The 14,736-nt window shown below is 26.3% G+C and overlaps 1 protein-coding gene across 4 annotated transcripts in view; it reads right to left on the bottom strand.

Moving 5' to 3' along the window:
* LOC127281853 (growth factor receptor-bound protein 14-like) overlaps positions 1 to 14,736 on the bottom strand; it is a 438,976-nt gene that overhangs the window by 347,662 nt on the left and 76,578 nt on the right. For all 4 annotated transcript variants that reach the window (XM_051305804.1, XM_051305807.1, XM_051305805.1 and 1 more), the window contains 2 exons: positions 4,083 to 4,273; positions 3,125 to 3,281 (listed from right to left, as the gene is read on the bottom strand). In XM_051305804.1, coding sequence (XP_051161761.1) covers positions 3,125 to 3,281; positions 4,083 to 4,273 — 348 coding nt within the window. The remainder of the gene's footprint in view (positions 1 to 3,124; positions 3,282 to 4,082; positions 4,274 to 14,736) is intronic.

The raw sequence follows: 14,736 nt of genomic DNA, 5'->3' as shown, positions 1-14,736 counted from the left end.
GGAATTTTGATAGAACCTCCAGGGGGCACTTTCCGGGGAATCTTTCCAAGTGGGCTGAGATAATAAATTTTTAAAAGTTAAGACTGATATTTGTTTATCAGAGCAAACTTTTTTGCTGCCATAGCGAAAAAATTTAGCTGTGGTTGCTAATTTTGATAGATCCGATAGCAAACATTAGTTAACATATGTAAACAATTTCTTTTTTTCCGTGTATTTATTTTTTAATTTATTTTATAATTTAGTTATTATATATTTTAATTATTTACTTATTTCAAGAATTTTTAATTTTCTAATTTTTCGAGAACTCTACATTTCTATTTGCAAAAATAAAAATTAGTGAACAAATAAAATAAAGAAGAAAATTGATAAAATTTTCTGATTTTCGTGTTTATATACGAAAGGAACATGCATAGAATAAAAGAACGATTACAAACTTGCAAACGAAATAAAAAAAAAAGGAAGAAAATGAAAATCTTTTGGCTTGAAATCGCAAGTCCACTTTAACAACATTTATATCAGACTAACTTGTTCGGAATTTTAAGACCTACCGGAAGTCCCTCTTCCTCTATAAATATATATAAATATACATAAACAAAATTTATCTCAAAATATTTTTTTCCCAAACATAGAAAATTCAAATTTTTATACATAACAAATTTAAAAATAAATAAAATGTTTACTGAAAAAAAAGAAGTTGGCAAAAAAAAAAAAAAAAAAAAAATGGCAATTGTAAGCGAATTTATCCACAGAGGAAAATATATATATATATATACGCGACGACCTAATTGCTCTAGTGGTCTTCAAATGATCAGTATGCGCACCATTAACTCTCAAGTTTTCAAAAAGTCAGGACTCGACGAACGTGACCTACCTCCAAAATGTTTCCGTATTCGTTACACACACATACACACTCCTTCTTTTCTGACAATGCTTTAATCACTTGGCAAATTTATTCATTCTCAACTTTTCCCATTCCATTCGCGATAGTATTTTTTTTGTTTTCCATTTTCCTGGAATATTTATAATACTCTGATTTAATATTCCGAAAAAGTACTCTTATACTATGCAAGAGAAGGGACCTTACGTAAAAAAAAAAAAAATTTCAGGTTATGTTTGATAAAAATTTTCTAAATTAGGTAAAACAAAAAGTTTTTGAATTTTTATGCTATTTTTAGTGTTAGTATTTATTTGTATTAGTATTTATTAGTATTAATATTAGTATTTATTAGTATTAGTATTTATTAGTATTAGTATTTATTAGTATTAGTATTAGTATTTATTAGTATTAGTATTAGTATTTATTAGTATTAGTATTAGTATTTATTAGTATTAGTATTAGTATTTATTAGTATTAGTATTTATTAGTATTAGTATTTATTAGTATTAGTATTTATTAGTATTAGTATTTATTAGTATTAGTATTTATTAGTATTAGTATTTATTAGTATTAGTATTTATTAGTATTAGTATTTATTAGTATTAGTATTTATTAGTATTAGTATTAGTATTACTATGGTACCAGTTACTTTGGTACCAGTTACTAAGGTACCACTTACTATGGTACTAGTTACTATGGTACCAATTACTATGGTACCAGTTACTAAGGTACCAGTTACTATGGTACTAGTTACTATAGTACCCGTTACTTTGGTGCCATTTAGTTAAGTTGGTACCAGTTACTTCTGCACCAGTTACTTTGGTACCAGTTACTTTGGTACCAGTTACTAAGGTACCACTTACTATGGTACTAGTTACTATGGTACCAATTACTATGGTACCAGTTACTAAGGTACCAGTTACTATGGTACTAGTTACTATAGTACCCGTTACTTTGGTGCCATTTAGTTAAGTTGGTACCAGTTACTTCTGCACCAGTTACTTTGGTACCAGTTACTTTGGTACCAGTTACTAAGGTACCACTTACTATGGTACTAGTTACTATGGTACCAATTACTATGGTACCAGTTACTATGGTACTAGTTACTATAGTACCCGTTACTTTGATGCCATTTAGTTAAGTTGGTACCAGTTACTTCGGCACCAGTTACGTTGGTGCCATTTAGTTAAGTTGGTACCAGTTACTTCTGCACCAGTTACTTTGGTACCAGTTACTTTGGTACCAGTTACTAAGGTACCACTTACTATGGTACTAGTTACTATGGTACCAATTACTATGGTACCAATTACTATGGTACCAGTTATTATGGTACTAGTTACTATAGTACCCGTTACTTTGATGCCATTTAGTTAAGTTGGTACCAGTTACTTCGGCACCAGTTACGTTGGTGCCATTTAGTTACTGTGGTACCGGTCACAATGGTACCAGTAACTTTGGTACTAGTTATATTGGTACCACTTACTTTAGTACCAATTACTATGGTACTAGTTACTATGGTACCAGTTACTTTGGTACCATTTAGTTACAATGGTACCAGTAACTTTGATACTAGTTATGTTGGTACCAGTTACTATGGTATTAGTATTAGTATTAGTATTTATTAGTATTAGTATTTTTTGTATTAGTATTTATTAGTATTAATATTAGTATTTATTAGTATTAGTATTTTTTGTATTAGTATTTATTAGTATTAGTATTTTTTGTATTAGTAGTTAAGTCAGAAAAAAAAACGTTGAGTCAAAAATCACAAACATAACCTAAACATTTTTTTCTTAACGTCCCTTTTTGTCTATATCAAAAAAATTAAAACACTGAATTTTCTGCAAACAAAAAAAGAGGAACATAAAACAAAACAACGTTTTTTTGAGCGCAATAAGAAGATAAATAAAACAGAAAGTTGTCGAGTAAATTTTCGAGGGTAATTCTTTGCTCTGTCTGTTTAAAGTGCTTTTTAACTTGAAACTAGAGTACGAGTTGCAGGGTTAATAATATTATAAATATAAAACAAACTTTTGTAGGCATCTGTGACTATTAAATTGCCACTTTCTTTTCCATGAACGTGTTTGTATATATATATATATATGTAGTGGGGGAGTCATAAAAATTTTAAGTACGAAGCGAGTTTGCAAATTACGAAAGTAATGGGGCTTGCAGTGACTTCCGACGATAATAATATCGTATATATATATATAGAGAGAGAGAGAGAAAAGTTGATGAGACTCTTACCAATTCCTAGGTCCGGCCACGTTTCCCATATAGACCAAGCGATACCGCTAGTATTTTTTTTGACTTTCAGAATTTCGCACAGGTCGATTGTTCTCAAGTTCTTCTCCACAATTACAGTATTCCACGAGAGGTCGTCATTGTAAAAACGTAATTCTTCCTAATTAAACAAAAAAAAAAAGAGAGTATAAGTAAATATATTTCAATTATAAAATGAGGAAAATGATAATTAAAAATAAATTCCTTAAAAAAAAATTATATATAAAAAAAAGGAAGCTAGGTCAATTTTTTCTGCAAAAAGACATTTTTTTTTTAACCGAAAATAACAATTTCCTGTAATATTTTGATCGAAGTACAATTTGATAGAGCTAATAATAATTGCAAATATAATATTTTCACACATTACGATACTTAAAAGAAAAAATGATGATGGTAATAAAGTTCAGTAATCAATAGCAAATTGTATAAAAAATATTTACATAATCATTTCAGTTATTTCTTTAGCGAAAAAATAAACTGCAAATTGTTTAGTAGAAAGACAATTACTGTTATTTGTATAAATAGTTTCAAGAACTAAATATTAAAAATTTAATTATGAATAAATAATATTAATAATTTCTAATAATTATATAATTGTAATAATATTTTAATATATGTATTTATATAATATTGTAATAATTTATAATATACATAGTATAATAATTAATTATTCATCTCTTAATTGAGTAATTTATTATTTTAAATTACAACCAATTAAGAAAATTAATTATCAAGTAATTATAATAATAAATGAGTAAAGTAAAACTCGTTATGAATAATTTTACATATAGTTTAAAATATTGAAAAATCTATAAAATAATAATTGATGATTTTTCAATAAATAATTAAATTGAAAATATGATGCGATAATGGAAAAAAGAAAAAAAAAAAAAAACTGTGTGTGACATTTTTTAAAACGAACCTGTTTTTCATTATCAGACGTCTCCTCTTCCACTTGATTCTCTTTTCTTCGTGCCCTGTGCATTACATTATTTAGACCATAAATCGTGGAAGTGGAACCAAGTCGCTTGTAACTTCCGGTTCGACCAGAAGAACGATTTCCAGGCAAATTTCCACCACTATCGAGACATGAACACATTTTTGGAAACCAATCTGAAAGATTTAATAAATATTTTTTTTTTTTTTAGAGAGAGAGAAAAACCAAATTGAAATTATAAAATATTTAGGAAAAATTTCTAGAAAAAAATGTGCAATAGCGATTGTGAAAAAAAATTTGTCCATTGTACCATAAAATTGTAATTACAATTTTGGACTAAATTAGAAAAAAAAATTAAAGGAAGCAAAAATAAGAATTTGTAAATGTGCAACATTTATAGAAATCTATTTTAATCTACTGCAACAACTATTTAGTAATTTAGTAATAAAAATATAATTTATATACAACAAATTATACCAAAAATTTATTTTTCAGAGAACAAATCTTTACAGCAATATGTTTCTCTAGAATAGCGAAAACTTTCCCCGTTTTAGTGAAACATATCGTTGTTTCAAAGATTTTTTTTTCGTGTAGAAAAGCAAGCAACATATTTACAAAAAAAAACTTTTTGAAAATACTTAGATACATTGAAATAGTAAATATTTATAATAAAATTATAAAGAAATAAAAAATTCTAATATTATTATTTGAAAATTATACGAAATAAATTATTTTTTTATATTATATAACTACCAATATTTTTCTGATATTGAAAAAAAAATTCAATGGAGAAATATAAACATTTTTGCATGTAGTAATCATGATAAATTGTTAATCCGAGTGCGAAATTTGAATCGAACTGTATATGATAGCTTCATTTAAAACAATACAAAACGATATTGTATCACTCTTTCTCATTGCGCATATTTGAATCAGCGAAAAAAAAGAAAAAATTTCTTTGTCCGTAAAAGCTTTTATTTGAATTTAATTATAGTAAAGTGACGAAAATTTATTTAATTTAATTATTTAACTGAAATAATAATAATAATTTAATGTTATATAATAGTCGAATTTAATTAACACTCAAAATATTATTATAATTTATAATTTTATTTTTTCAATGGGTAATTAAATATTGATTATTAATTTTCGTGTTTTCCATATATATATATATATAAATATATATATCCTTACTCTACAAATATAGGTAAAATGCATTTTGCGGTTATACAGCACAAGTCACGCGATTTAGAGCGAGTATCGATTAATTGATAATTCTGGCCCGGGTAGGCCAAATAGGACAATTATTTTCATGGTCTTTCATTGTTGCTTGCCATAATGGCAATCAAACACTCAACAGCAGCGAAAAGTGAAAAGTAAATCAGGCTGAAGTTTGTAGCTGATTATCAAAATGAGAGAATATTATTTTCACATTGAGATATATTAATTAAAAATTTTAATTCCTCGGAAATAATATTTTTCTAATTATTTACTGTTCTAAATATTTAAAATTTCTATATAAATAAAAATTATTAATAAAAATTATAAATTAAATTTATAAACAAAATTTATAAACAAAATTTATAAATAAAATTTATAAACAAAATTTATAAATAAAATTTATAAACAAAATTTATAAATAAAATTTATAAACAAAATTTATAAATAGAAATTATAAATAGAAATTATAAATATAAATTATAAATAAAAAATACAGTATAAAAATTAAATAATATTAAAATATTAGACTATAATAAATTGTAGGAAAATACGATCGGTTATAACCATTGTTTGCAACGAGGACAATTATCTATTTGTAACTATCATTGATTTAATTGATGATCCAGATGCAATAACACGCTTATAGGCTCGAAACGCCTACACATGAAGTTTTCGTTTATTCCCTTGGCTGTATAAAATATAACAACCAATCATATTTCAGTATCTTCAAAATGAGCCAATCAATAAACGAAAATTCCCTTTAGGCGTCATTACCATTTAAAGGCAGTTATTACATCCGAACTATTATGGTACTTTGGTACCAGTTACTAAGGTACCAGTTACTATGGTACCAATTACTATGGTACCAGTTACTAAGGTACCAGTTACTATGGTACCAATTACTATGGTACCAGTTACTAAGGTACCAGTTACTATGGTACTAGTTACTATGGTACCAATTACTATGGTACCAGTTACTAAGGTACCAGTTACTATGGTACTAGTTACTATGGTACCAATTACTATGGTACCAGTTACTAAGGTACCAGTTACTATGGTACCAGTTACTATGGTACCAATTACTATGGTACCAGTTACTAAGGTACCAGTTACTATGGTACTAGTTACTACAGTACCCGTTACTTTGGTGCCATTTAGTTAAGTTGGTACCAGTTACTTCGGCACCAGTTACGTTAGTGCCATTTAGTTACTGTGGTACCGGTCACAATGGTACCAGTAACTTTGGTACTAGTTATATTGGTACCAGTAACTTTGGTACTAGTTATATTGGTACCACTTACTTTAGTACCAATTACTATGGTAATCATATTTCAGTATCTTCAAAAAGAGCCAATCAATAAACGAAAATTCCCTTTAGGCGTCATTACCATTTAAAGGCAGTTATTACATCCGAACTATTATGGTACTTTGGTACCAGTTACTAAGGTACCAGTTACTATGGTACCAGTTACTATGGTACCAGTTACTATGGTACCAATTACTATGGTACCAGTTACTAAGGTACCAGTTACTATGGTACTAGTTACTATGGTACCAATTACTATGGTACCAGTTACTAAGGTACCAGTTACTATGGTACTAGTTACTATGGTACCAATTACTATGGTACCAGTTACTAAGGTACCAGTTACTATGGTACTAGTTACTACAGTACCCGTTACTTTGGTGCCATTTAGTTAAGTTGGTACCAGTTACTTCGGCACCAGTTACGTTAGTGCCATTTAGTTACTGTGGTACCGGTCACAATGGTACCAGTAACTTTGGTACTAGTTATATTGGTACCAGTAACTTTGGTACTAGTTATATTGGTACCACTTACTTTAGTACCAATTACTATGGTAATCATATTTCAGTATCTTCAAAAAGAGCCAATCAATAAACGAAAATTCCCTTTAGGCGTCATTATCATTTAAAGGCATAGTTATTGCATCCGAACTATTATTGCAATAAAGATTATTTCTTCCCTTCTATAATTAACCAAACTACCGAAAAAGTACTTAAATCAAAGTTAAAAGTACTTTAAATTTATCAAAGTACTTAACTTTGATAATGTTACTTAACTTTATTAGAAAAAAAATTTACTTTTTAAGTAACTATCAATGCTAAGTACTTTGATAAAAAGTAATTTAAGATCAAAGTTAACAGAAAATTATATTTTCCAAATAAAAATGTCTATAAAATCTTGTCAAAGATGTTATGAATATTTCTCACGAATCTTAGATTTCTGTGGCAAAAAGAAGAAAAAAAAAAAAAAGCAACCCTTCTTTAGGCCGCACTTGTTCCTTCGATTTGTTCATGTTTGCTTAGTGGACCCTTGCTTATTTCTATTTCAAGCCAACCTGTTTCTCTTCAGCCATCCATGCATGGTGGCAAGCGCTCCATTATTATTACATTTGGCTTTTACTAAACGACACATTATTCGTTAATGTGGCAATAAACTTATATTTAAATTAGTTTATATATGTGTGTGTGGTTTTTTTTACAATATACTAATTTTAATTGATAATAATTATTCGAATATAAAATTTAATTACCAAAAGATTGTAATCTTTCTTTTTATATATCAAATATTTTTTTATTTCAATTATTATTGTAATTAAATTTTACTTGTATTATTAAATACAGACTTTTGTCAAAATCGAGATAAAAAAATGTAATTGAATAATTAAATAAAGTTAATTTGCCAAACCATAAGGAAAGTAATATAAAATGGAGTTCATACTATAAATAGTGACAAGTATAAATATATTTCTATATCTGGCAAAAATCAATTGAATTTCACAGCTTCAGCGTAATATTAGTTTACTGGTATGCAGATAATAAAAGAGTTCACGTGAGAGAGCAGGTGAAATGGGAAACCTTATTAAAATCAGCTTTCTGTATATAATACATATATATAATATTCATCGGGTGTTTGCTAAAACATATATAATTGTTTGTGCATTAGTTTTTGTCGTTATGTTTAATAAAAATATAATATTTTAAATAATTATTCAAAATTATTTTTAAAATTTTTCACTTTTTTTTTTTTAATTTTCCATATTTCGCTATATTTTTTTATCTAAGAAACCCTACAAAATTTTTATTCACTTTTTGGTTGGGATTATTTCCAAATAATTATTTTTTAACGACAGAAATAAATGTATATATATATATTTCTATATCAAGTATAGAAAAAGCTAATTTAGTCAAATGTTTCTTTCATTAAATATTTATTGTACTTAAAAATTCTAAATCTATAAAGAAGGGCGAAAGTGATAATAAAGTTTATGAGAAAAAACTAATTTTTAATTTTTAATAAAGGCATTGAAATATTTTATGACACGGATCAAAGAAATCAACTTTTTGACGTGGGGAGAAACTTAAGTATTTATAACGTTTCTATATTAAAAAAAAAAATTTTTTTATATATATATATAGCTCTCATCGACTTTCTCTACCGCGGGCAATATGCTTTTCATAAGTAGGCTATAAATGTTATCGTTTTAAAAAAAATGAAAAAAAAAATACATTTAATTGATGCAAAACATAAAATATTTAGTTCTACTTAACGATATATTTCAATATTATAATAAAATAACAAAAATTTATAAAAAAGAAAACTAATAAAAAAAAAATAAATAAGTTGACTGATTGTATTACAACAATATTAATTAAACTCGTTTAATTTACCCTTATCTTTAACAAATAAATTTTACAAATAAGTATGCTAATTAAATACCTTGTCCTGAACAACTTGATTTCTTGTTCACCTGTATCATATGTATAATACTTTTTTTTTTTTTTCGTCACACATATATGAAAAAAAAAAAAATCAAAGTTGCTATTTTGTTGCACGTCTCGGAGACATAAATCATTCATTCTCGTTTGGTATTTAAATTACGAAAACCTGTTGATAGCTAAAGGCAGTCTTTAACGAGTATACTTAAAGTGTCTGATATATTTTAAAAGCTATATGATTTTTTAGGTAATAGATACGCTTCCACTTTAACAAATTTACTTTTTTTTTTTATATGAACTACAATTTACTGTTTTATTACCCAATATATATATAATATGATCATGATCATTGTCAAGTTTGTATCATTTTTTTAAAAACAAAATTAAATTATTATTAATATTCTATTATTTTACAGAAAATTTTAAGGTATTAAAATAAGCTGCAATTTTTAATCCAATTTTGCTTATTTTAATATCAAAATGGATTAAAATAATAAGCGTTGCAGCTTATTTTAATCCTTTTTAATTTTCTGTGTTATTATTATTTTTAGAAATTAAAATAATCTTTGAAAACTGATAATTTCTGGAATTAATTTTGAAATTTTTTTTAAATAATATTTTAAATTAGAAATTATTTTTTTTTTTGGAAACAGACAAAAAATTTTCATCTTGAGGAAAATTAGATGAAAAAAAAATATTACTTCAAGTATAGCTGAGTTTCATTCTGATTAGAAGCATTTGGACCAAATCCCAAGCTCAATTTCTATTCGTGTAATGCGCCGCAAGGAGAAAACTTAAAAAGTTCATCTGCCTCTCTTATATAAAATGACAAAAAATTACTATATATATAGGTCTTACAGCTTAATCGTAATGCGTTTAACTCTCAAGATACGATCTACTCGAAAGGGACGAAAAAAAAATGTAAAAAACAGAAATAAAAAAAAAAAAAAAAACAGAAGAATAAAGAGAGTTCAAGCGACACCCACAGTCGTATGCATGTAAAATAAACGAGTCACAGAGGGAAGGGAAAAATTGCGTAGAAAAAGAAAACATGTTCTTTTTTTTCTCAAAACTGAAACATAATATTCCCAAACACAAAAAATTGTATTTAACGATTTTCTTTGCAAAAAAAAAAAAAATAATAATAGGAACGAAATATTTTAGTTAAAGACAATGTGAATTTTTTTTCATCTAAACGAAAATTTTTAATAAAAATAAAACACGAAGAATAAAAAAAAAACTAAAAATAAAAAGAATAAGAAACTAAAAATTGAAAAATAATAAAATAAAAAGAATAAGAAACTAAAAATTGAATTAAAAAAAGAACAAAAAAAAAAAGAAAGAATAAAAAACGAATAAGAAAAAAAAGTAATAAAAAAAGAATACAGAAAATGAAGAACAAAAAAAACGATTACAATTTGAATTTAAAATGTCTCGCGTGAGATTGAAAGGCGTTCAAAATTTTGATTCATTAAAAGTCAACACCATATGGGAACAAAATGAGAAAAATGAACACAAAAATCAAAGTTAATAAGAACCACTCTTATTAAAAATATAAGAGAAATAAAAAATAATAATAATAAAAAAAAAAAAAAAAAAAAGCACGATTACAGTGACGCCCCCAATGTAAACTTCGCTCGGGGGCGCGGCGTTTATGATGAGAGTAGAAACCCCCCCCCCCCCTTCCTCTCTCTCTCACTCCTCCCTTCAAAATCCCAAATCAAAGTGGAAGGTCTGAGTTTGCGGTTCGAGAAGAAAGGTGAATGCCACCCCTTCACCTCTCAATGATGCACAAGCCGAAGCTCGTAAAAATTTAGCACCGATAATTGAAGGATACGCGATACACCGCGCTTCTGCCAACGCCGCCTTCTTTTTACCATCAAACATACATTGTATGAACATCTTTTCCTTTAGGCGCATCCGATATATATCTGTATATATGCCTTTGCGGTTCTAAAAGGAAGGGGGGGGGGTGAAAAAAATTTTAAAAAAGCCCCTATTAAGTCTAATTAAAAGCTTTTCCATGATAATAAGAAAAAATAAAATTAAAAATGTATCTTATTTTCAAAAATTTTCAAAATTTACAAATTTGAAACATGGAAAAAAAAGATTTACCTGAGACAACGAAATGTTTCGCTAGAATAGCGAAAGATTTAACTGAAATAAGTAAAACTTTTCCTACCATAGTGAAACGTTTCACTGTTTCAGGTAAATTTTATTTTCATGTTTAATTCTACGTTGAAAAATTTATTTGTTTCAAATAATCGACTATTATATCAAGTAAATATTTACTTGAATTAAATAATTTTTGGAAACAAAATAGTTGAATTAAGTAAACTTTATTTGAACAAATAATTTCTGTACTTAAACCAAATACAATTAAATACACAAATAATTAATTATTACACGGAAAAAAATATTTACCTGAAATAGCGAAAGATTTCACTAGACTAGCGAAAGATTTAACTAAAACAAGTAAAACTTTTCCTACCATAGTGAAACGTTTCACTGTTTCAGGTAAATTTTATATCCGCGTGTTTAATTCTACGTTAAAAAATTTATTTGTTTCAAATAATCGACTAATTATCAAGTAAATATTTACTTGAATTAAATAATTTTTGGAAACAAAATAGTTGAATTAAGTAAACTTTATTTGAACAAATAATTTTTGTACTTAAACCAAATACAATTTAATAGACTCAAATAATTAATTATTACACGGAAAAAAATATTTACCTGAAATAGCGAAAGATTTCACTAGAGTAGCGAAAGATTTAACTAAAACAAGTAAAACTTTTCCTACCATAGTGAAACATTTCACTGTTTCAGGTAAATTTTATATCCGCGTGTTTAATTCTACGTTGAAAAATTTATTTGTTTCAAATAATCGACTAATTATCAAGTAAATATTTACTTGAATTAAATAATTTTTGGAAACAAAATAGTTGAATTAAGTAAACTTTATTTGAACAAATAATTTCTGTACTTAAACCAAATACATAATTTAATAGACTCAAGTAATTAATTATTACACGGAAAAAAATATTTACCTGAAATAGCGAAAGATTTCACTAGAGTAGCGAAAGATTTAACTAAAACAAGTAAAACTTTTCCTACCATAGTGAAACGTTTCACTGTTTCAGGTAAATTTTATATCCGCGTGTTTAATTCTACGTTGAAAAATTTATTTGTTTCAAATAATCGACTATTATCAAGTAAATATTTACTTGAATCAAATAAATTTGAAAACAAAATCAATAAACTTAATCAATAGACTCAAATAATTAATTATTACACGGAGAAAAAGATTTACCTGAAACAGCGAAAGATTTCACTAGAATAGCGAAAGATTTAACTAAAACAAGTAAAATTTTTGCTATTACAGTGAAACGTTTCTTTGTTCCAGGTACATCTTTTTTTATTTTTTTTTTTTTATATAAAAATATTTATTTGACAAAAGTAACCAATTATATTTGAATCAAATAAATTAAAAACATTGAAAAAAAAATGTTTCAATAATGAAACAAAATGAGAGAAAGAAAGAACAGAAATTGCCATTACTGAATCTACGAGGACTGTTTAACCTAAGGTTAAATCAGAAGGCCTCAAGAAGTCTCCAGTACTAATTTTCTATTAAAGATATTTCTCGGAAGCGTGTGCCTGATTGATTGACGTTAAAGTGATGCTGAATAAAATGACTACCTATATCACGGAAATGTCTATAAAAGACTCGAGAATTTTTTTTTATTATTAAAACGATAGTTTTCTAATTTAAATAAAAATTAACATAAAAAAAAAACTCGTCTAATATAACATACTTCAATGATGTGTGAAAAATTTTTCAACACAGAAAATAAAAAAAACATAGAGAATTATATATATGAGTCAGAATTCCAACACCATTTTCATATATGGATTAGTATATATACACTGTTTTCTCTCTCTCCCCCTTTTAAATATGTGTGTGTGTGTGTGCTTGAAGTAATTTTCTCTTTTCATCATCAAAAATAAGTTTTGCGACTCGTCGTCGTAATATACTCAACTTACAAAGCAAGCCAAGCTTCTCGCATCGTGTGTGGACAGATCGCACGTCTTTCACATTAAACTCAATAGTCCGGAAAGACACGTTAATGTTTCCTCAGACGATGTTTAAATAAATACTCGATATTGCGTCAAAAATATATATCACAATGAAACAAAAAGTATTTTTTTTTCATTGCAAAATTTAAATTTAGAAATATATTTTTACTATTTCAAATTAATATTTTTATAATTTATATTATTACACACGCAAAAAAAACCTTAGAATGTTTCACTAAAACAGGGAAAATTTTCGCTATTCTAGAAAAATATATCGCTGTCCCAAAGAAACTTATCGCTATTCCAGGTGAAGTTTTTTTTGCGTGCACTAAAAAAATTTTATTTATTTCAAATAATTACTATTATTTGTATTTAAATTAACTAATTAAATAAATATTTACAAATAATTATTTAGTCGTAAGTAATTAGTATTTTAAATACAAAAATTACTGCTTCAAATACAGTTTATTTAATTCAATTATATTTCAAAAATTATTTGCTATAAAAAAAATTTACCTGGAACAGCAAAACATTTTACTGTAATAGCAAAAATTTTACTTGTTTCAGTTATAATTCTTTCGCTATACTCTATAGTGACACAGAAAATTAAAAGGCATTAAAATAAGCTGCAACGCTTATTATTTTAATCCAATTTTGCTTATTTTAATACCAAAATGGATTAAAATAAGCAAAATTGGATTAAAATAATAAGCGTTGCAGCTTATTTTAATGCCGTTTAATTTTCTGTAGAAACATTTCCCTGTTTCAGGTAAATATTTTTTTTTTCATGTATTTATTTGATAATACTCACTCAGAAAAAAAATTCGTTTGAGGCAACCAAATTTTGGTTAAATCAACAAAATAAATGCAGTTAACCAAACATTTGGTTGCATAAACCAAACGTTTATTTAGCTCAATCAAATTTTTTCTTTGTTCAACAAAAATTTATTAAAATAATCCAAACAGTTATTTAGATCAAATAAATATTTATTTCACTCAGAGAAATGGTATATTTGTCTCCGAGCCTACTAACTTATTTATTTGTTGCAAATATATTTCATTTCATTGAAATAAAAAAAATTTATTTGAGCCAAAGAAAAATTTATTTCTCACAAATAAAATTTTTATTTACACCAAATAAATAAGTTAGTAGGCTCTGAGACAAATATACGTTTATTTAACTCAAATATATTTTATATGATTCAAATAAATCATTTCTCTGGGTGTTGAATTAAAGTTTGAACTAACCAAAAAATTGGGTAAATATAAAAAAATGGTACAATTTGGTTCAAACATATCTTTTTTCTGAGTGCTCAATTATTTAAATTAAATTTTCTTCCGTTATTTATTTTTATCCTTAAATAATATTTTTAACGAAATTAATAACAAATAAATTTTTTTTTTTTAAAAAAAAAGGAAAATATGATGAGCGCAGGAGAGTAAGATTGCAGAATGTAGAATGTTCATTGTCCTATACTCGCCGCGCGCTCGCATAGTTGCACAAAAAGCATGAAAAGTTTTATCAGCCATTTTCGCCGTGCAAACAGCTTGGCTTGAAGGAAAAATCTACTTTTATGAAATGTCTCTCCCCCGAAGT

Source organism: Leptopilina boulardi, unplaced genomic scaffold (genome assembly GCF_019393585.1).
Source record: "Leptopilina boulardi isolate dan_hultmark-lab unplaced genomic scaffold, ZJU_Lbou_2.1 LbouV2_278, whole genome shotgun sequence".
NCBI lineage: Eukaryota > Metazoa > Arthropoda > Insecta > Hymenoptera > Figitidae > Leptopilina > Leptopilina boulardi.
Note: the sequence above shows the minus strand (reverse complement) of the source record. Positions and strands in the feature narration are given on the sequence as shown.